The sequence below is a fragment of the Nicotiana sylvestris genome, chromosome 1 (genome assembly GCF_000393655.2).
Source record: "Nicotiana sylvestris chromosome 1, ASM39365v2, whole genome shotgun sequence".
In the NCBI taxonomy this organism is placed as follows: domain Eukaryota; kingdom Viridiplantae; phylum Streptophyta; class Magnoliopsida; order Solanales; family Solanaceae; genus Nicotiana; species Nicotiana sylvestris.
Genome location: NC_091057.1, coordinates 28,823,572 through 28,845,588, shown reverse-complemented (window position 1 = coordinate 28,845,588; position 22,017 = coordinate 28,823,572). Strand labels below are relative to the sequence as shown.

Below are 22,017 nucleotides of genomic sequence, written 5' to 3'. Positions count from 1 at the left end.
AAAAAAGGATTCGAATAACATTTTTATTCCAAAGTTTTGATTCCCCCTTTTACTACTTCTGCATTTTATTTTCTTCGAGCTCTTTGCTTGATCTAGTACTAGGATTTAGAAATGTGTGCTTAGGTAAAAGGACAACAAATATTCCCTTTTTATCTTTGGTCCCCAATATTCCATAACATTGTGTGTTTGAGCTGTTGTTTTTTTTCTCTGTCTAATTACCTTGAATTACTTTTCATCTTTATATTCGTTGTACTTATTTGAGTCTAGGGTCTATTGTAAACAGACTCTTTACTTTCACATGCAAGAAATAAGGTGTGCGTATACAATATCCTCCTCACACCTCAATTATGGAAATATACTTGATATATTGTTATTGTGGACATTCGCTATACTTGCCTTGTATATCGTACTAGTGTATTCTTTTAATTTAAAGAAGCAAAGGAGAAGAGAGAAAGAAAGGAAAACCTCCTACTCAAGTCAAGATGCGACATCGATCACTTTGGGTGGGGCCAGTCTTCCAAAGCAGAGTTTGAAGCAGAAGTCAAAGCTAAAGCTTGGCCCTCCATCAAAGTCAAACTTAAAGCTTGGCCCTCCATCAATAGAGCTAAATTTGTTATTAACATAATATATTCAATTTGTGATAACGATGGCAGAAAAAACATATACTAATATCCATACTTTTCCCAAATGTAAAGTACCAGGCATTTGCTTGTAGTGAGACCTTTAATGTTGACCAATGCTGAATCAAGATCATCTTATAAACACTGAAAATAATAGAGTATATATTATGCATTGAGTAAAAGACAAACATGCAACTATAGCTTTGATTATTAGGCCTTCGACTTTGACGAAAAGAGAATGTGATACTAATAACTTATGGGTAGAACAAAGCACAAACTCCACTACTGGCTTTAGAAGGTAGCCCTGGGTCGTTTTGCTTATTCCTTTCCTTAAAGAGACAAAAGTTACAATAAATGGAATGTTTACACACAAATTTTAAATCCAAGCCTCTCGTGTCAATTCGGGACAATGCGGGTGGCATAAGCTATTTCCTATAAACCTCCTTTCAAGAAGATATTGGAGGACTAAATGATATTTTAACCAAGCATTGAAGGGGAGCCTTGGAGCAGCGGGCAAGTTGTCTCCGTGTGACCTATAAGTCACGAGTTCGAGCCGCGTAATCAACCACTGATGCTTGCATCAGAGTAGACTGCCTACATCACACCCCCTTGGGGTGCGGCCCTTCCTCAAACCCTGCGTGAACGAGGGATCCTTTGTGCACCGGACTGCCCTTTTTAACCAAGCATTGAAGGACGACCTGTTAGTGCACTATTGCTATGTATATCTGCAAATGCAAGCTGCCTGTAAGATATATCCATCAGGAATTTCCTATACAAAAACCTACTTATTACAATAACTATTCCTGTCCTTTCTGAGGTATTAACAACGTTGAGGATAGATGGTTTGTCAACTCCCCCCCCCCCCCAAAACATTTACACCTCCAAAAGTGACCACAAGATGTTGGTTATGACAAATCAGGATGGCTTTTTACTCCTTTTTTGGGAAGATTTGGCGAGTGCATCGCAAATTTCTCTTCTGCGTTTGTTGTTGTTGTTGTTTAGGATATTATTGTTATTGATGGTGTTTGGTACGATGCTCGCTGGGCTCTTTCCCTGTGCATGTAGCACGTCCTGTACGAAGAATTTCAACTTCCATAATGTGGACTCACTCTGCATAAAGGTAAAATACCCATGTCATGTAAAGTAAGAGTAGATTAAGAACTAGAAATGCTGCATATATGAAATGATCAAGACCGATAATGATGACCTGAGCATTCATGTCAAGCTCCACTTCTGTTGCTGTCGGTTGGAAAGTAGGATCGCTCTGTGCCACAATCAACAGTGCCTTATTAAGATCTTCAGGAGACAGCCTTGTGAGCCCATTCCCAAGTTTTTTCTTGTCTTCAGTTGACATCTTTCTGAAATATTTATGAGAAACTTAGCGACAAATACTGCAGTAAACCTAAAATCGAATAACATAATAACTACAGAAACAAAGAAAACACATGCACAATACACATCTAAATGATTTGTTAGCGATGAGCCAAATTTCATGCCTGACCTTGTTGAACCAGGACAAGACATACTAATGTATCACATAAACATATGTATTATGGCCCAAATCATACTTGGAGCATTCCTTGTTCGCTTACTATGTTAGCAATTAGCATCTAGCTGTTGGGCCTAAGTTTATCTGATTATCTGACTTCAACTGTTCGCTTTTAGAATTTATAAAAAAACATGGAGAAAAGGTCATTCATAGTATTATTAAGTTCCAGAATACAGAATTGCACAGCAAATCACACAATGAATGTCCAGCATACTAGTTTTACCCTCCAAGTAAGTAACCAGACCAGAACCCGGAGGGAAAAAGAAAAGCTTCACTGTCAATACCCTGTCATGAGCAGGCCCAATTACAATTGCCTTTAATTTCCCAGCCGACACATCCATCTTACTTTACTATTGGAAAAAGGTCATATGGTAGTTTTTTTTTTCAGTTTTGAACTGTTTGTTCTTAATGTTACTTAACTTATTAACAGGACAACTGCTCCCCTCCCTCTTATCCAGGCACAAGACTCGTAAAATTCATTTGTTTTCTGTCTTCCCTCTAGGCCGAAACATTTAGTGTTCTCATTATATTTATTTCAAGTGTCTGACCATATTGGCACACTTGTCATCGTGGTCATGGGGTTTTCGCCTATTACTAGCACCATATGTTGGGGATTTTCTTGAAAAGACCCCATTGTTCAGCACTGAAAAAGTTCATACCATAGAAACATCCGGACAAAACAAATAAAATACATGGAGCATTTTAGGTAATTTTTTTGGACCAAGCCTGAAAACTTATCTGGTAACCCTATCCTAATGAAAGGAAGGACTAGAGTATAAAATATATTTATAAAACCAATCAGCTACTTCGGAATTAATAAATGCACAGTTTAACTGAAGAGAGTTATTTGCTAAGGTTCTAACCTGCATTTCTGAAGCACCATTTCCCTGAGTTCTTCTAGTTGCATGTCCACCTCATCAAGCTGGAATTCAAAAGATAAGTCTAAGTTAAATTTCTATAGCGGGTTAAATTTAATAAGTATGTGGGAAGAGGAAGATCCACAAACAGTCGGCCCAATATGACTAAACTTTTATCTTTGTGTAAAGGAAACTGAGCTTTAACTACCTCAATACTCAAATCTTTAGCCATTTTGGCATGAGCAGCCTCCTGAGCGAGCTGCATATCCTGCTGGACTTCTGCTTCCTCTTCCTTTCGCCGCTTTTCCTATAAGCAGTAGTTCTATATATTTATGTCTCAATCATTTACTTATAAAGCCAATCATCACATAAGCATAATCAACAGCCTACAAGAAAATGATTCAATAATCTTACCAATTTACATGAGATACTAAATAAAGGACAAAGACCATAGGCAACACATGGATATGGGTTGTACCTCTTCATCAACTTTTGGCAAAAGCTGCAACCACTTCTCCTCAAATTTGCCCAATAAGGTTTTGGCCATTACATGAACGTCATGCCTTTCCTCATTGTATTTCATTGCATTCTTAAATATAAGCCTAACGTCTGCACATATCTCCCGGACATGCTTGTAGCCAGAACCATCCTTTGCTTCCATTTTTCTTTTGATAGTACTGAAGTCCATGGGCTTCTCAATAACCTAGAAAAACACATGATGTATTAGCAGAAACAAAATGACCAAAGGAATCCTAAGGACATCATGGATACAATTATACCGGCAAGAAAATTCAAAACCTTTCTTCTCAAAAGAAAATCCAAAACCTTTACCTCAAAGTAATCATGCAATCCAAGACCCTCAACATCCACAGGTTCCATAAAAGGTTCTGCCCACTTGTGCTGAGTGATCTGACAAATAGATTAAGCAATGAGTTTCTATAAATTAACTAGAGTAAATAATAACTACATTTGCTCTCAAACATGGTGCACCACCATAATATGTTCAGATACCCTACCCTTCTTTTCTTTTACCACTATATCCTACAGTAAGAAGAAATAAAATAAAGATGGTTACATAGATAGAGAAGAATGAAGGCTAAGATCGGCCAACTGACTTCCTCTTTTATTGGTAAATCAGTGAACTTATTCATTAAGGTGAGACAGGGAGAGAATGCAAAATCAACAGCAGGACAAATACAATGATATGTACCTCCGTCGAGAAAGTAAAAAGAGTATAATGGCATTGGTCCCAAAAATGAGTAAATGATATGAGATACGTCAAAACTGAGTATACTTTTACAGGAAACAGGAAATCACAATGACAAAAAACACTAGCTTAAAACTTAAGCATATTGAGATCTCTTTAACGCACAGGCCTCAGCAAATTCCATCGAGTAACAATAGTGATTTTATTAAGTAGCTATAACACATCCTTATCTGGAGCTTCAATGTTTATCAGAATGACACTCCATTCTGCAAGTACCACTATTTTCCCAAACCTTTTGTCACGTTGTCTTGCTGTTTTGCTTCAGGATACAAAATTATTTCATAATTAACAGTTGTAGAAGTTTAAAGGTTACAAAAATTACTGTTTTAGCAGCATACTAGCATTAGGCAGAAAAAAAGGTGTCAAGACACTTGGAACACAATAAGTTACCTGACGTAATATAGTGCCGAATTGGCGCACAAGTTCTTGCATTCTCCTGGCACCAGCTGCTTCTCTACGTGATGCATCCTGCTGGCGCCTTTTAAAGCTAGAAATCTGTTTCTCTTTGTCTTTCAGAATAGAGCTACCTCTTGGCGTGTTTGATTGCTTTTTACTAGTATTGGAATAGAAATGCTCAACATCATTCAGTCTCTGCTCAAGCTGTTGATGTAACAAGCTTGTTACCAGATAACACTTAAGAGCAATTGTATTCCAAATGAAAACATGGCAGAAATACATGAGCTATAAGCAACATAGATGCTGAGAGATATTATAATTTTTTATTGCAAATGCTGGATAATATACAGTTTTTGTGCTGGTATATAGTCTAGTGAGAGTAACAATACCGAGAGAATAACATTTACTGTCTGTTTTATGAACTAGTGCGAAGCAAAAGCTTTCAAACAGAAATGATTTGCTAAGAGCATTAAAAATGAAGCTATGAGATCATTTATGAAAAAAATTGAAGTGAGCAATAGGCAGCTTTGCCACAGGCAAGGATAAGAATTGCAAGCTAGCAAGCTGAAAATCATTACACCTAATATAGAGTATCAAGCATAAGAAGGAACCAAAAAGTGTATCAATTGGATTTAAGTATAACAGAGTATCATTAGAACATATCCAATGGTAAGGGAATGCCTGGGCAGGAAGTGGCAACTAACCTTCCCTGCCATCTAGAAAAGAAAAGGGAAAGAAAAGGTTTTATAAGCCTCAGTCGTATGGAGATGCAATCATATCCGAGTTGTTAATAGCTTTCTCCCCAAACCAGCCCAAACAAGGCATTTACAGAGGTAGATGGATCGTGTGGTTTGTCCAAGTTACAGCTTACATTCAACCAAATAACTAAGAAGAGCTCAAAAGCCAAAAGAAAAGAAGAGCTCAATTCTCTAAATGTCCATCTTCTTTTCACATCGTTACAGAATCCGGAGAAAGCCACCATTTACAATTCTCTTAATCAATGCCTTGTTTTTTCATCTTTTTTTTTGGTTCTTTCTTCTTTTTTTGGCATCACATATTAATTTTACCTTCAACTAGTAAAAGAAACCTGGCCCGTTATCTAGAGCTGTCAATATGGGTGGGGCCGGGCTAGCCCAGCCCACATGGGCTTTAGCAATTGACGGGCTGGGCTGGGTAGCCCACCATTTTGATGGGCCTTATAATGGTCAGGTCACCCCAGCCCTATGTGGGCTGTAGGCCCCCACGGGCCGGCCGATCATTTTTAAAAATATAATTTATATTTTTTCTTTAAGTTCTAAACTAAAAAAAAAGATATATATTTAAAAGTTAAAAAAATCTTATTAGAAAAATTTCACAAAACTTAATAACTTTTTATATTGTTCCAATATATCACAATAAACACTAAAAAAGTAAAAAGACAAGACCATATTTCATTCACTAAAAGTCAAAACTCAAAACAAACTATTCAAGAGAACGTCCATGACGCTTATGGGATATCCACCACATCATCTTCATCAAACACATTTGAATCCGCTTAGGAGAAGGTTGTCTTAACATCTTCACTTTTATCTACATCTACAATTCATATGCAATATTAATTAGTTAAATATTAAGAATAATTAAAATTTTAAAGCTAATTAGCGTTTTAAGACTTTGATCTTTTAATATGATGAGCTTAATAAACTTTAAGCTTGGGATACTCTTCTTGTTATTTTTTGTGTCATATACTTTTTATATTTTATATATTTTAAATATGTATTTTTATTAGGTCCACGGGCCAGCCTCAGTCAAGCCTCACGAGCCACGGGCTTACTCGGGCCGGGCTTAAAAGCCTCGTTTTTAAACGGACTCCAAAAATTCTAGCCTAGCCCTACTAAATCACGGGCGGGGCTGGGTTGGCCCAACTGGCCAAACCCATATTGACGGCTCTACCGTTATCACTCAGAAATTAACTGGAAAAGGGCAAGCCTCACCACAAGAGGTGAACAGCTCATTCTCCTAACACCTTGACAGAGTAGGGTAAGAACCACAAGGATCAAACAAGAGAGAAAAGGATTAGATTGGAGAATTCCGAAAGCTTTTGCTCGCATGGTCCATACTTGGTCAGCTTTTTCTTTTCCATGAGTGTATTTACCCTGTGTTTAATTCACTTCATCTTATCAAAACACCTTTCCCTGAACTAAACTTTAAAAAAAAAATCCTATGGTGCCACGCTCAATTCCATGGTTAAACAGATTATGTTGTAAATTCTGTCATTCTTCTCACATCTCTGATCAAGCAAGTTCACACACCCCCACCACCCCAAAAAAAAGGCATTGTGCACTGAATATCTGTCTAATGTGGTTTGGCTTCCTTCCAATCAACTTTGCTTCTTCCCTATTTGTTTCACCAGAACATATGACTTTAAGACAAGGTTCCAAAAGTGAAGAGAATATGCTTATGGGCTTATGGCTTGATATCTTCATTTTGAATGCTCTTGCTAATAAATCTTGGCAAGTAACTGAATGTATCTTCTTATCTGTAGCAGACTATCAGAAGAATGTTATGTTATTCTTTTACATATTATATTCTCAATTGTATTCATGTGAGAAAGGAACTTGAGAGGTGCAATGGAGAATCTATTTGCCTTTCACTTTCTCCTATTAGAATACAACTTTTACACACCCAAACTTGTCCACACTAAAGTGCAACCATAATGTCGATTAGAATGAATACTTCTATCAAAAATATGGCCAATTTGAATCATGTATTATTTTTTGCAGAAGAATGTTATGTTATTCTTTTACATATTATATTCTCAATTGTATTCATGTAAGAAAAGAACTTGAGAGGTGCAATGGAGAATCTCTTTGCCTTTCACTTTCTCCTATTAGAATACAACTTTTACACACCCAAACTTGTCCACATTAAAGCACAACCATAATGTCGATTAGAATGACTACTTCTACAAAAAATATGGCCAATTTGAACATGTATTATTTTTTTGATAAGGCTGTGAATTGTATATTGTGTGTCATCTATAACAACTAAACAAGTTGGGATTGGCTATACGAACCATCACCGACGATATTTCTCCCATTTAAATTCATCTCTGGCCAACATTATACAAAATAAAAAGAACATAGAAATAACATGTTTTGATTTACCAAAGATTTATCACAGATAACACATTAAGAATATGCTAGAAATCGCATGTTAACAAGATCATGTAGACAAAATACATGATGATCGGACAAAACAACAATGTGACTATAATGTAAAGAAGAACAGTAATTTCAAAGAATGCTTGAACAAACTAGTTATAACAATCAAGTCTACAATTTGCCTCAGCACCGATGTACCTGATCAACCTTCCCAACCATTTCATCAACACGTTGGCTGAAATTTTCAACAGAATCAGCATTTTTTTTCTCTTTAAGCTCCTGTATTGGGATGTCAGGAACCGAGCCATTTGCGTTCTCCATCTGATTAAACAAGGATATAAGCTCTACCTTAGCCAAAACTCATTGACCTTTTTCATCGCAAAAAGAAACCATAAACCCAAATTGAAGGCAAACTACACCACTTTAATAATGTCAACAAGATAAAAAACTTAATTGCAATAGCATTTAAATACTTAGAACCTTTCATAAGAACTAACCAAAACCTCACTGAATTAGCAATATATTCACATGATAGTGGATGTTTATGAGTATTCTAGATGACTTGAAATTCACACATTCACATTTGATTGTCTAATTGTTGTTTCATCTTCTCTATGATAAAAATGTCAGAAACTTGAGTACTTATTATCTATGTTGCTCGGACTCTCCGAAAATGTGGCCTGATATGTATCGGATCCTCCAAAAGTAGTGCATTTTTGAAGGATCCGACACGGGTGCGGCTACATTTTGGAGAGTCCGCGCAACATAGCTTATTATCCTCAAAAGCAGACTAGTAGACCCGGCAATTTTGCAGCCATTATCAAATGGAGAGTAAATAAAATACATACTCTTCCCATAGACCACATTTCTTTAAAAATAGTTCAAGAGAAAATTTATAAGAAATACTCAAAGGCAGATAAGTAGTAGTATCTGCCTTCACTGGGTCGTTGATGTTGTACTCAAAGGCAGATAAGTACACCTCGTAACTCCAGAAGCTATTATCATATAAGAAGTAGTAGTAAATAAATAGTACTGCATGCACACTTCTATAGTTAAGCAGCGCTATTAAAAGAAACCTCACAAAGTGATGGAGAAATGCGAATTGAAAGGAGATCGATTCACACTGAAGCGATGCAACTTAGATGAAGTGCACAGTTGAACAGTGAGGCACGAAATGATCCAAGAAAAATGTAGCATAAAAATACGACCTTATGCTATCTGTGTACTAGGACTCTGTGTTCAAGTCAATTTTGGCTTCTCGTCTACTTCTCTCCTATCAACAATTCTTTTTCTCAGTGTATTTGTCTGTTTGTTTCCTAGTTTCAAGTTCTTAATTTACAGGTAGATTCTAGGAACAAAATAAGATGACCCTCACAACTGAAGCTAATTATCAAACTAAGATGACCCTCACAAAAATGAAAATAAATGTAGCAAATTAACTCCTTTTTTAAAATAACCACGAAATCATTGAGAGCAGGTGGCACATGGTTCAAAACTCGATAGACAACGGGCCCGCCCTCTACGCTTCTCCACTTAAATACCAAACTTTTGTTTTACCCACACACCACGTGCTGCAAATTTAACTCTTTTTTTTTTACAATAAATCAAGAACTGGAAACAGATTTTGCAATTGATGCTAAAATAAGTACTACTACATCTTATGCATTAAATAATTTTGCAGTTTAAACATGTGCACTTAGATTTGAATAACAATGAGGTTATGCTTCTCGTTTCTAGATTAAAGACCCAGAAAGTTACCTCTTTTTTTAGCTCTTCAAAATACTGAATTAAAGGGATTAGGGTTTCGTTAAGAGAGATGAAATGTTGAGAGAGAAAAACAAAACTTACAGCTCGATTTCGCCGGCGGGAGTAGATCGGAGAATTGCAACGATTCGAAGCTGATGAAGGTGAGTGAGTGGTGTCAGCTAAGTTGAGACTTATTTTTTCCTTACCCCTTGAGCACCAAGTAATTGGTTTTGCTTATGGTTTTACTTTCTAACAATATGATATTTGATTTGAGTCAAATAATAAATAATATCGAATTAGGAATACTGATAATGTAAATCATGAAATTCAGTAACAGTTGAAAGAAGCTTAATAGTAGTTGAAATTTGTGTATTAAGAAGGTGTTTGGGTTGGCTTTTAAGTTGGTCAAATCGATTTTTAAGTTTTTTTTAATGTTTTAAGTGTTTGGCAAAGTTAAAAAGTGTTTAACATAAGTTTAAAACTGCTTAAAAATGCCAAAAACAATTAGTTAGGCAACCCAACTTAATTGTTTTTTGGCTTAAAAGTTATTTCTGCTGAAAAGCCACTTCTTTTAAACTAATCCAAACGGGCTCTAAATCACAATATATATAATTATTTTTTTTTCTTTATTAAAGTTTGCGTCAAATTAAACTAAGACAATCTTTTTGAAATAGATGGAATATATACCAAACATTGCTACATAAATATGTCATGAACATCAAAATTTGGAAAATATAAATAAAATTTGGTCCTTTAATGCGTTCAGATAATGTTCTACAACAAAGTGTTTTTTCCCCCTAATAGGTAAACTCTTAATGCCACCTTAGATAATAATGGTGTAAATATTACAATTTATAATATGATAGAAGTATTTGCTGCATTATTTACATGGTTGCCTTTGCTTAGTTCGACAAACACTCCAGTTGTATAAATAAATTGCAGCATTACACTAACAAAATTTTATGCATTGAAATCAACAACATCCCACATCGGCTTTTAACATTAAATTACAATTATTTATAAGAGGCTGTGAGACAGCTTTGTTTGCCGAGCTCAGTAACGAGGGCTTGTAACCCAAGTGGGGGCATTAATGTGGTGGAATGATGGGCCGTCTCTGAAGGTTGGGCTTGGTGGGCTAATTTCTTACCTGCCCTATCCAAGCATGGAGTTGGGTCACGTGGCCCAAGCAAAGGCATGGGCTTCTTGGTCCCTAAAGCGGGGCGGACTGCGTGAGGCTGGCTTCACAGAGCAACGAGTAGCTCCCGCTCTGTGCAGTGGAAGGACAACGGGCCGGTGCTTTCCAAGTCAATTAACGCCTGATGGGCTTCTCTTACTAAACCACCACCTTTTTTGCGCCCATATTATAAATGGGCTTGGCCCAGTCTAATCTGTTTCTTCACACAAAAATTTCCAAATGAGTTCATTCTTTTCTTTAAAAAAAGCCATATAAATAGCCAGCTAGATTTACTGTTTACTTTTTCTAGTCGGAATACATAAATAAACTATACACGAATTATACATATAATATATATTCGCAGGCTATTTTTAATTTAAGAAATTGAATGTACGGCTATATTAGTCCTGTTTTCATTTGATAGCTGTTTACTTTTTCTAGTCGGAATACATAAATAAACTATACACGAATTATACATATAATATATATTCGCAGGCTATTTTAATTTAAGAAATTGAATGTACGGCTATATTAGTCCTGTTTTCATTTGATAGCATTTTTTCAAACCGTTTTCGTATTCTTTTGAAGGATTCTAAATATAGAAATTTTTCACTTTTAACCAGCGCCAGAAGTTATTACATTCGATAGCTGAAAAAATATATAATTTTTGAATATAGCATACATAATGTATATCTATTCAAAAAATATATAAATTTTTCGGCTATTATTTTAAAAGTGACTATATAGTGTCATTTTTCCTTATTAGTCCAGTTTTCATTTGATAGCATTTTTTCAAATCGTTTTCGTATTCTTTTGAAGGATTTACAAAAAAATTAGCTACTAAATATAGAAATTTTTCACTTTTAACTAGCGCCAAAAGTTATTTACATTCGGTAGCCGAAAAAATATATAATTTTTGAATATAGCATACATAATGTATATCTATTCAAAAAATATATAAATTTTTCGGTTATTATTTTGAAAGTGACTATATAGTGTCATTTTTCCTTATTAGTTGCCTTTTTATGTATTATTTTATGTGAATATTGTTTGGAACATGAGGCTTATTTGATCAAGTGAAAACAGTGGTTTCTAGTCATTTTTTTAATTTTTTTTATAAGTGAAATTCATGCCAAACACTACTTTAACTTCTACAAAAAAAAAAAAAAAAATCAGATTCAATTTTAAATACTTAATCTTTTTCAGCAAATGAACCAAAACAGCCCAAACTAGCTACACATTTCATATTTCACAACTACTAATTGTGTTGACCTTTTGCAACATTAATTTCAGTTGGAACCAGACAAGAATTTTTGTATGTATATATGCTTTAACTAATTGTGTGACTTCAGCAAATATTAGTGCTTACACTGTGTGTAATACTTTTTATAAAAGAAATTATTTTATGGTTTCTATATCTGTGCTTTGTTAAAACAAAAGTTCAATTGGAGAATGGTTCATTATTAGATTGTATGTGGCTTATGATTCATTAAGTCCATATATACTCCAAACAATTGGTCAAAGATTTCAAAGGTGGCCCCCAATTCTCTATTTCTCAAATCTTCATTTAAACTTTATTTGATTAATTAACTAAACTGGAATACGGAGTACTATATACTAGTAGCATAGCTCCAAGTTGGCACCACTAAGATAGAATATAGTATTCGTGTCCATTACTTAAGGAGATAATTCTAGAAACAGTGACGAAGTCAGGAATTTCGCTAACAACTTGTTTGGATGGTTGTTACATATCGTTTCATAATGTATCGTATCGTATTGTATTGTATTGTATTGTATTGTATTGTATTGTATTGTATTGTATCGTTTGATGAATACAATGTTTGGATGGATTGTGTTGTTTTGCCGTCATTTCATGGTATCACGCACTAGCAATATGATGATAAACTTGCAATATTATAAAGAAAAATTATGATACGGTATAAAAAAGGTACGGTAAATGATAAAATAAAATTATTTAATAATAATGAAGGGTGAGATTAAGAGAAAAAGATAAGGTAACGATGCGATCACATCAAATCGGTCGTTACATAAAGTGACACATTTCATCGTTACGTAACGACGGATTTAACGATACGATACAATAGAATTTAAGTAACAATCAAAACAAACATTGTATTTAAAGTAGCAATACGATACTTTGCAATAGGTAACAACCATCCAAACAAGCCGTAAGAGCATTCAAAATTTAAAATACATAAATGAAAAGTATTTTTTAATATACACATTATATTATTTTTCATACACAATATAATTTTATGATGAAACTGTGTTAAATTGAGTATTATCCTTCGTTGTATGTGGCTACGTCTCACCCCAGGAAAGATGAAATTCATAAGGTAAACCGAACCGAAATGCTAATGATCATAAGTTAATTAACCACATTAAATAAAGTTGATAAATGCTAAACTTTTACCATGGCATAGTTTGTAATACATAAATAGTATATGAACCCTTATGTTGAAATCAAGTTATTTATATAAAAACCCAAACTATTAGGTAATTTCTATTAAAAAGTTACTGATATATCCTAAATATATAAGTATATGATTTAACTTGCTAGGTAATACATGAAAATCACGAAGCTCCAAACTTATTCAAAATCGTACAAATATGTTCGCAAATTATTGGGTCTAGTAAGAAACTTATTATTTATATATAATAAAAAGACCCACCCACCAAAATTAAAGCAGTTCCCTATGTATGTGGATATATTTAATTGACTATAATATTATTATTGAAGTGCTCTCACTATTTTTATTTTCATCAAAATTTGGCTCTGTGGTAATGTCCCTATCGAAGGCCTCAAATAAAGCATCCACTAAAACTAATACTCAGTGCCTTTTAACTTTTCCTTATTAGCCTTAACACCTTAATGCAATTTCAATGTTCCCCACTCAATGGCCTCGCTGTTTTCTCCATTTTTCTAGCTTCATTATTTCTTATATTTATATAATGTAGCAAATCCTAATTGGTTCGAGCATATTATAATCTCTAAACAAATTCGGCATCGACAAAACACAAAAATTATGTTGAATATATAAGTAAATTAACAAGTCTTCAACTGTCGTGCTAAAACGTGTAAAACGAATAATATCACTAGTATACTGATCGTTATGCTTATGAATATAAATATCGACATGATTATTGAAGTAATAGAAACTAGCTGTTCATACGTTAACACCACATATCAAAGGGACCTCTACAATATATCTTAGCCGTCTATTTTTGGGAGGTCAAACGTACTTATTTTTCCTAACATCCAATTGGTTTTTTTGGACATGACATTGTGGCATAATTCATCTAAGATTGGAACTTTTTCGCCATGACGTCATTTAGACTCGAAAAGGTAGATGCGACTAAATTTCAACGATATCCTAAAATTGCCATGAAAATTCTTTACGGCGACTTTACTTGTAATGTTGGAAATCATGAAAATATATATACTTTTCTTGTAATTTTTCGAACTTTCACATGTATACTAAAGAAAGGAGTTTTAATTAAATTAAGACGATGGTTATGTCCTCGAAAGTGCAGTATGTTATAGTTAAGAGCAACTCAAATCGTTTTATCAAAAGCTTTAGTATAAACTCACTAAAGTGATGTTAGAAGACAAACTATATACTAACAATGTTGGAACTAGTAACAGTTTCTTATATAGGTACAATTTGAGCCATTGCCGGCTTAATTATTTTGTCATATGGTGGCCACTTGACACAGATTTGATTAAATGAAGATACTTTAGAATGAATTGATTGCCAACCAAACATCAGTTGTGTGTTAGCTTCAGTCGCAAGCTCAAGTTGTGTAGGTGATCAAGTGACAGTGGCGGTTGGAGAGTATAACTATTGGGTTCATCTGAACCTGCATTATTGACACGAAGTGTATGTATGCGTATGTGAAAATCACTACAATTTCAACAAATATTAAATTGTAAAACTATATTTTCAAAAGTCGAATGATTTTAGCGGTAAGAACATAAAAGTTGAACCTATCGAATTAAAATCTTAGATATGTTTTCGCCTGAAATACAAATGTTTAAATTGCAAAGTGGCCACTAAATGTGGAAAGTTTAAGGTCTTTATCAATAATTGAAGATGAAGAAGAACAATTTAGCTTTTCCCATCTTCACTAGGATTAACCATAAGGAATTCTTTCAATATAACATTGAATCAAGAACCATTTGTACAAGTGGGAAGAAAATTCAAGAATTATGAAGAATCTTTCACCAAAAAGATAAGAGTTCGACCTCGGTCGGGTTTGGTGGGGGGGAGGGAAGGATGGGGCAAATAGAATTAGGGTTTGGTGCTCTTGAGCTCAGGGAGAGAATGAAACAGTGTATTAGTGGAGAGAATGATATATAGAGAAGATGCATGTTTGCATAAGTGCTGTGCTGATATATCTCTTTCCGAGCAATAAGCAGATCATTAATTTGACTGTTTTCAAATGTTCCTTTGGTTCTTTTTGAATTTTCGAGTGGCTGTAGCTGATAATGGGGAGGAGCTAGCTACCATATTAGTTACGGGTTCAAACTTACAAATTCTAAAACTTTTACTTAGACACCCTATATTTATATTAGGACATTCATTAAATATGTATTAATTAATATTTAATTACGAATGCAGTAACTAATAGGAATTTCTTGCATTGGAAGGAATATTAATCACGGACATGCATTCTTTGATTACTCAAGCCTAGAATAAAAACCCTTTACTTGAAACCGCCTGGTAATATAATTTTCGCATGCCAATCGACGAGAGTTTTTCCCACAATATATAGGTATAGGTTCGATTAAAAGAAATCAAGTATAAGGAATATATATATATATATATATATATATATATATATATATATATATATATATATATATATATATATATATATATATATAAGAGGGGTAGATTTATAAAGTAAAGGTAGATGGTATAAAGTAAGGGTAGATGGTATAAAGTCGAAATTAAAATCGTCTAAATCGTCTTCTTAGATGGTATAGATGATATGACTGATGGTATGATAATATTAACCATATCAGATGTAGTTGTTTTCTATATATATATATCTGAACAGATACTACTATTGTCTTGTAGATATATAAAATGTATGGCCAAATCTACTATTGAATAAAACCCGTTTTTCACGTCTATTATAAATTCTTCCAAACTTTGAGTAAGGCTCCTAGCAAAGCTTTCTGGATTTGTATAGTTATTATGATTGTTGGACATTAATAATAAAATTATTTTTTGCGATTGAACTCTTATGTTGTGAAAATCCTACTCGGTACTCTCTCTCTTTTATTCTATAGACTTGTATAGTTACCATATTATCTAAATTATGAACTGAAATTACCCCTTTACTACTCTTTTTTTTTAATCCACTCTATTCATCTCTTCTTCCCAATCTTTTAAAGATTTTAATACTTTTCTTAACTCTTATTTCTTTAATCTCACCCTGGCCATGGTTAAACACTTATACCCTTCTTAATTATTTTCGGGTTTTACTTAACCAGTTTCTCCTAGGAATTTACAGGTTAATCATCATAATTGTTAAGAAATTGGGAAGCTAACCATATACTTAGAGTGATATCTAATAATCGATCATATGAACATGAAACATGAAACTATACAGGATAACAAAAATTTTAAAATAAACAGGGGTAATAGGAACATAATTTAGATAAAAGATGAGTAACTTACATGCTTATAGGAGAGAGATTTTCCTTTCGGGAAATCCGAAAAAGTCTACTGAGCTTTGGGAATTAAAAACGATCACACATAAACATAAGGCCTTATTTATTTTACAAGCTTAGAGGAGGAACTACTAAAGTATTCATAAGAAATATTTTACAAAGGGTTTTGGATAGGAGGTTGATGATGGAAAGGGGAGTTGGTTGGATGGGTTTTCTTCAAAGTGTTTTTTCTCTTCGATCTTATTTTTCTTGTGCTTCCTTCTCCTTTTTATAGCTAAATTTTGGAACGGATTTGAAAAACGGATTCCAAACTCCTCCGAAATCTATCTTGTCCAGTCTTGCAGGGAACTTCATTGGGCCCCATCTTCACATGGCTTGGTCGGAGATTCCTTCTGTGTTTGTAACTTTTTCTTCCACTCGAAATTTTAACTTGTCTTTTAGCACAACTAATTTTACCTCTTGTCACATCTTAATTACTTTATGTCACTCGTTACTTTTGTCTTTTAGCACATCTAGCATTTCTCTGTCACATCTTCTTTTCCTTCTTGTTTTTCTCATTAGTATGCTGTCATTATTGCTCTGTATACCAACCTTATTTTCTTTGTTTTTGGTGCTTTTTAATTGTTGTTTTAACTGGGACTTTATTTTTATGTGTCTAAATTATATATAGGTATTGAATCGAAACTCATTTCTGACTCATCTTCATATGGATCTTGAGCATCCTGATAATTTAGGTTGTCTTCATAGTTATCATCTTCTCTTGAACTTTGGGTCCTTTCTGGATTTGGACTTAGATTTGGACTTGGTCTTGGACTTGGAACCATGTGTTTGTCTTGTTCTTCCTTGTCTTGAAAAAAATTTTCTAATGTCTTTTTTATTATATTTTTTATTTTTTCATTTTTTTTCTTTTTTGAAATTATACTCTTCTTTTTTAACACTTATCCCTGTGTTAATGTTCTGGGTAGTCTTCTTCTCGATGAACCTGATGAACTTTCATCTTCACTTTTTGGCAAAGTGACAGCCATAAACGGATTTGATGTGTCTTTACCGGCTACCGTTTGAACCGGACTAGCTGTATCATTATCTGATACAGTGGATTTTGCTGCATTCATTGGGGAATGCACACTCTTCTCATCCATTTTTGTTTGATATGGAGAACTCTGTTTTGGAATGTTCATCTCTGTATCTTGTTGAGAAATAGCTTGAGTCTGGGATAATTCAAATCTCAAGCTTGTACCCTGTGCTCCAATACCTTTACCTGCTCCATAAGTTTTGTCTTTTCTTGTGCCAGGGTTTCATTTTTCTGGTTTATTATTTTAAAGGCTTCTGTCATTGATGAATAATGATCACAGAATATTATCTTGTCATTGTCTTTTCTGATATTATATTGAGGGATTTTTTCCGGGTTTTGTCTGAGTGCTGGGGAGATATAGTTTTGGTCCTAGTATTCCTCTTGCATAATCTAATGCTTCAGTAAAATCATTAAAACCTTTAAAAAGTAGTTTTTCTATATCTTTAATGGAATCTAGTACTTCTAACCATGTCTGAAAAATACCATTTGTCTTATCATGTATAACCACATAATACTTAAATCTTGTGTCTTGGTTTTTATCTGTAAAATATTATCCTAAGGTATTAAGAGACGCTATAAAATATTTTGTGTCTTTCTTATTGTATGATATCCATAAATTATCAATTAAACACCGTTGAGGTCTGTCTATGACACATTCTGGTAGGACTCTAAATGACATATTTGATGGTGGAAAAAATATTAAATTATGTTTTTCCAAAATTTATTCTTTCCGTATTGGTCTGTTCTCCTAAAGGATGTGGCTTAAAATGAAGATTACCTAATACTGTCTGCAAGTATCTGTTTGAGCGTGAGGCAATGCCCTTCTCTTTGTCTTCAGTCTTGGAAACTGTTGGTCTCATGTTGTACATGTAAAATACTTGTCTATTAATTGACAGTAATTTTAAGCCTACTTAACTAATCTGCTAAATTATTATCTTTTCATTTAATATGTTCAAAAACCAGATTATATATTGATATAGTATCCATAAAATTTAACCATCTTCTTCTACTACTATTCTTTGCATTTATCTTCTGGTGAAATTTAACTATGGCTTCGCAATCAGTTCTAATTGTTACTTCTTGTTTATTTAATATATATAATCTAAAACTATTTAATCCGTAAATTACGGCTAATATCTCTGCATCTATACTACTCATATTTTCTTTTTCTTTATATTTACCACTTTGATAAGCACATATTTTTTTTTTGTGCTCTTATCATTATATTTATTTGGTTTTGCTTTTAAAACTGCTCCCCATCCTTCAAAACTACCATTTGTTTCTATTATCAAGTAGTCTGTTTCTAGAATCCTCTAAGATTACTCCTAGAAAATTTATATAATTCTTGCATAGTTCCATCTTCTTTTTACTAATTATTATTCCATTATCTACAAATAATCTAAATACTGTCTGTAAATGCCCTAAATATTCTTTAATATCTTTACTAAATACTAGTATATCATCTACATATACTAAAACAAACCTCTTATATTCTCCAAATATACTATCCATTTTTCGTTGAAAAATTGGTGGAGCTGTTTTTAGTCCAAACGGCATTACTAGCCATTCGAAGTGTCCTTCTAGACAAGTGAATGCGGTCCACTCAATACTTTCTTCATGCATCTTCACTTGCCAAAACTCTGATTTACAGTCAAACTTGTTGAATATCGTTTTTCCTTGTATTCTATTTATTTGTTTTGTTTTATCAGGTAACTTATATCCATCTGTTCTAGTGTTATCATTAAGTCTTTTGTAGTTTATTATCATTCTTGCTTTTCCTCTTACTATCTCACTATGGTTTCTAACCATAAAGGCTGCTGACCTATGTTTAGAAGTGTATTTTCTTATTATTCATAAATTTATAAGTTCTTTAATTTGAATTTTGAAGTCTTCTAGATCTTGATTTGTAGCTTCTATTGAAGTTGTTTTAATTATATATTATGGGTTAATTATATCTAGTTTACACATAACTTTATTGTTTTCCCAATGTTTTAAAGGTTTTTCCCCTATTATTTCTATTTCATCTAATGTTTTTATTATATTATCTAGATCCTTTTCGTTCTTTATTATTCCTATTTTTGTAGTCCTGTTTTAAAATTGTATAATTCTGTTTCAATGTCTATTAAAGTATAGTCCTTTTCTAATATATCTCTATCTTTATTTTCTTCTAATATTAAGGTTTTAGATTCTTCTTTAATCTTACAGCATGTATTTTTATCTTTACACTCTTTACAACATTCTTTTTGATTTTCTTGCAAGCTCGCGTTCAGTCTTGTTCTTATCCTGGTTGCAGTTTCTATTGTTTGTACTGGTGTTTGTGTAATATTTTTAAAGAATATTACTCCATCTCTACTGAGTAGACAACTACCATTATTATGTATTATAAAACTTAATCCTAGTACAAAATCTACATTTATGTTTAAGTCTCTCACCCAGATTTTATCCACCTTGTAGCTGGGTTTATAGAAATCTAAACATGTATTTATAAAGCTAATTTGTGATTTATCTATATAATGTCTGTATATATTATGAGTTTCATCCATCTGCATAGCTGCAACTGGCTTTTCTAAGGTTTTGATTAGATTTGGGGGAACTATTTTTTTATTTATTATACATCTTGTGCACCCGGAATCTACTAGAGCTAACGTTTCTATTTCATAATCTTCTATTTTGATTCTTGCAAAAAATATTATTGTACTTATTTTTTTATCTTCATTACATATTAGTGTATCATAATTTTCTATATTCATTAGTTCTTCTTCTACTGTTGTTAGATTTTCTTTTATATCTTCTAATTTCTCTTTTCCTTTTTCCATTTTCCGTATTCTTTTTTCTAGTTCATTTATTCTAGCTTCTAATGTCATTATTCTCAAATTCATTGTATGATCATTTATTTCTTGGTATTTTTCTTCTTTATTTATTTTTGTTTCAAAATTTTTTCTATACATGAAATACATCTTTCTAGATAGCATAATTTACATTTAGCTCTTTTATTTCTACTAGGGTACCATTTGCATATAAAACACTGATTACTATCTAATTCTTTATTTCTTTCAAAATTATGGTTACATTCTTCTGATATATTTACAAAGGTATTTTCTTCTAAATCTAATTTTTCTAATCCTATTTCATTTACTAATTCTTCCTCTTCTGATTCTGAGGTATCTATTTGAGTTTTTTCTTCTATATCTACGCTTACTATAGAGTATAAACTTTCGTTATCTGACATATATTCATCTACATTTATTAGGGTTTCTTGAAAATCTTCTATTAACTGTGAATTTCTTGTTTTATTATTAATTCTTTTTGGGCATGTATTTGCTAAGTGTTCTACACTACCGCAAGTAAAACATTCTAGCTTATTTTTATAGTTTCTATCCGTTCTATACTTTCTAACATGTCTATACCTATCTAGATAGGGTTTTCTAGCTGATGATTTTCTTCTATTGTATCTCTTGTTGTATTGATGTCTATATTTTCTATATTTCTTCTTTCTATATTCATTTTTGTCATAGCTTTGTGTTGTATACACAGTTGATCTACAGAAATTCATATTAATCTGTTTTAGTTGTTTTTGTATCTGTAAATTGGTACATTTTTCTTGTAGTATTTCCATTATATGTTATACTTTGTGCCCTATAGACCATTTTGCATGTGGATTTTGTATTACACTTTCTCTTTTATACCATCGTTCTTCTATTTCTCTTCCTAAGACTCCTGATAGTTTATTATTTTCTTAAGAGTGAAAAGGAAATAATAAGAGGGGTAGAATCACAACGAATATATATATATATATATATATATATATATACGTAGTTGTCATTTTTTATCGAACAATTGTATGATAAAACCCAGAAAGGGAGCTATAAATACATATAATTGATCAAGATAATATTTCTTCGTTTGCTTATGAATGTATCTTGTATGACTCAATAACTATAAGATTTTGTGCCCACTTTAAAAGTTAAAACTACTTTATATCTTTTATTTTATTAAGTGCAAGGTTCAACTAGTATTACACTATTCCTTTTCCTTTCCTTACCTAGAATTCCTCAACTCCCAAGAAAATTAAATAAATGTGAGTAACATATAAAATATTAATCTCTAATGATTTAGCCAAGGTTGATAACTAAGAACATTTGCCCTTTGGAGAGCGACAAAGGCTAAGTATCGTGATCCTGTTGTGTTGACATCACATTCTTTGGTCTGTGAACATCTACACTATGTTTGATCTATTATGTACACCACTAAATGTGGTATGATACCGCTACAAAAGATGGCAGAACCATGAGATGAAGCACAAACAGTGGTCTAATCCGGGCCAAATCATCTGTGGTGAATCCAAAATTTAGACGTTTTGAGTTCTAAGTATATCTCTCTGACTCTATCTATGTTTGTTTTCGCACACACATATATATAGGGTTTAATGTCATAAAATTGGATTTTGCCAAACCTGCAAGCCCATGGTTGGATTCGGCATCGCCTCCCT

At 33.0% G+C, this 22,017-nt stretch overlaps 1 protein-coding gene and 1 long non-coding RNA gene across 2 annotated transcripts; both read right to left on the bottom strand.

Moving 5' to 3' along the window:
* Nucleotides 1–1,321: 1,321 nt before the first annotated feature.
* On the bottom strand, nucleotides 1,322–9,798 carry LOC104235220 (transcription factor GTE1-like). The gene is made up of 9 exons (XM_009788937.2): nucleotides 9,681–9,798; nucleotides 8,031–8,153; nucleotides 4,684–4,893; nucleotides 3,858–3,935; nucleotides 3,505–3,729; nucleotides 3,235–3,333; nucleotides 3,033–3,091; nucleotides 1,828–1,978; nucleotides 1,322–1,730 (listed from the first exon to the last, which is right to left on the bottom strand). Exons 2-9 carry the CDS (start codon nucleotides 8,151–8,153, stop codon nucleotides 1,536–1,538), a joined length of 1,140 nt encoding a protein of 379 aa, XP_009787239.1. The 5' UTR covers nucleotides 9,681–9,798; the 3' UTR covers nucleotides 1,322–1,535.
* Nucleotides 9,799–10,627: 829 nt separating this feature from the next.
* LOC138879084 (uncharacterized) lies at nucleotides 10,628–16,664 on the bottom strand. The gene is made up of 2 exons (XR_011402674.1): nucleotides 16,464–16,664; nucleotides 10,628–10,966 (listed from the first exon to the last, which is right to left on the bottom strand). It is a non-coding gene; the product is annotated as an uncharacterized lncRNA (long non-coding RNA).
* Between the last annotated feature and the right edge of the window lie 5,353 nt (nucleotides 16,665–22,017).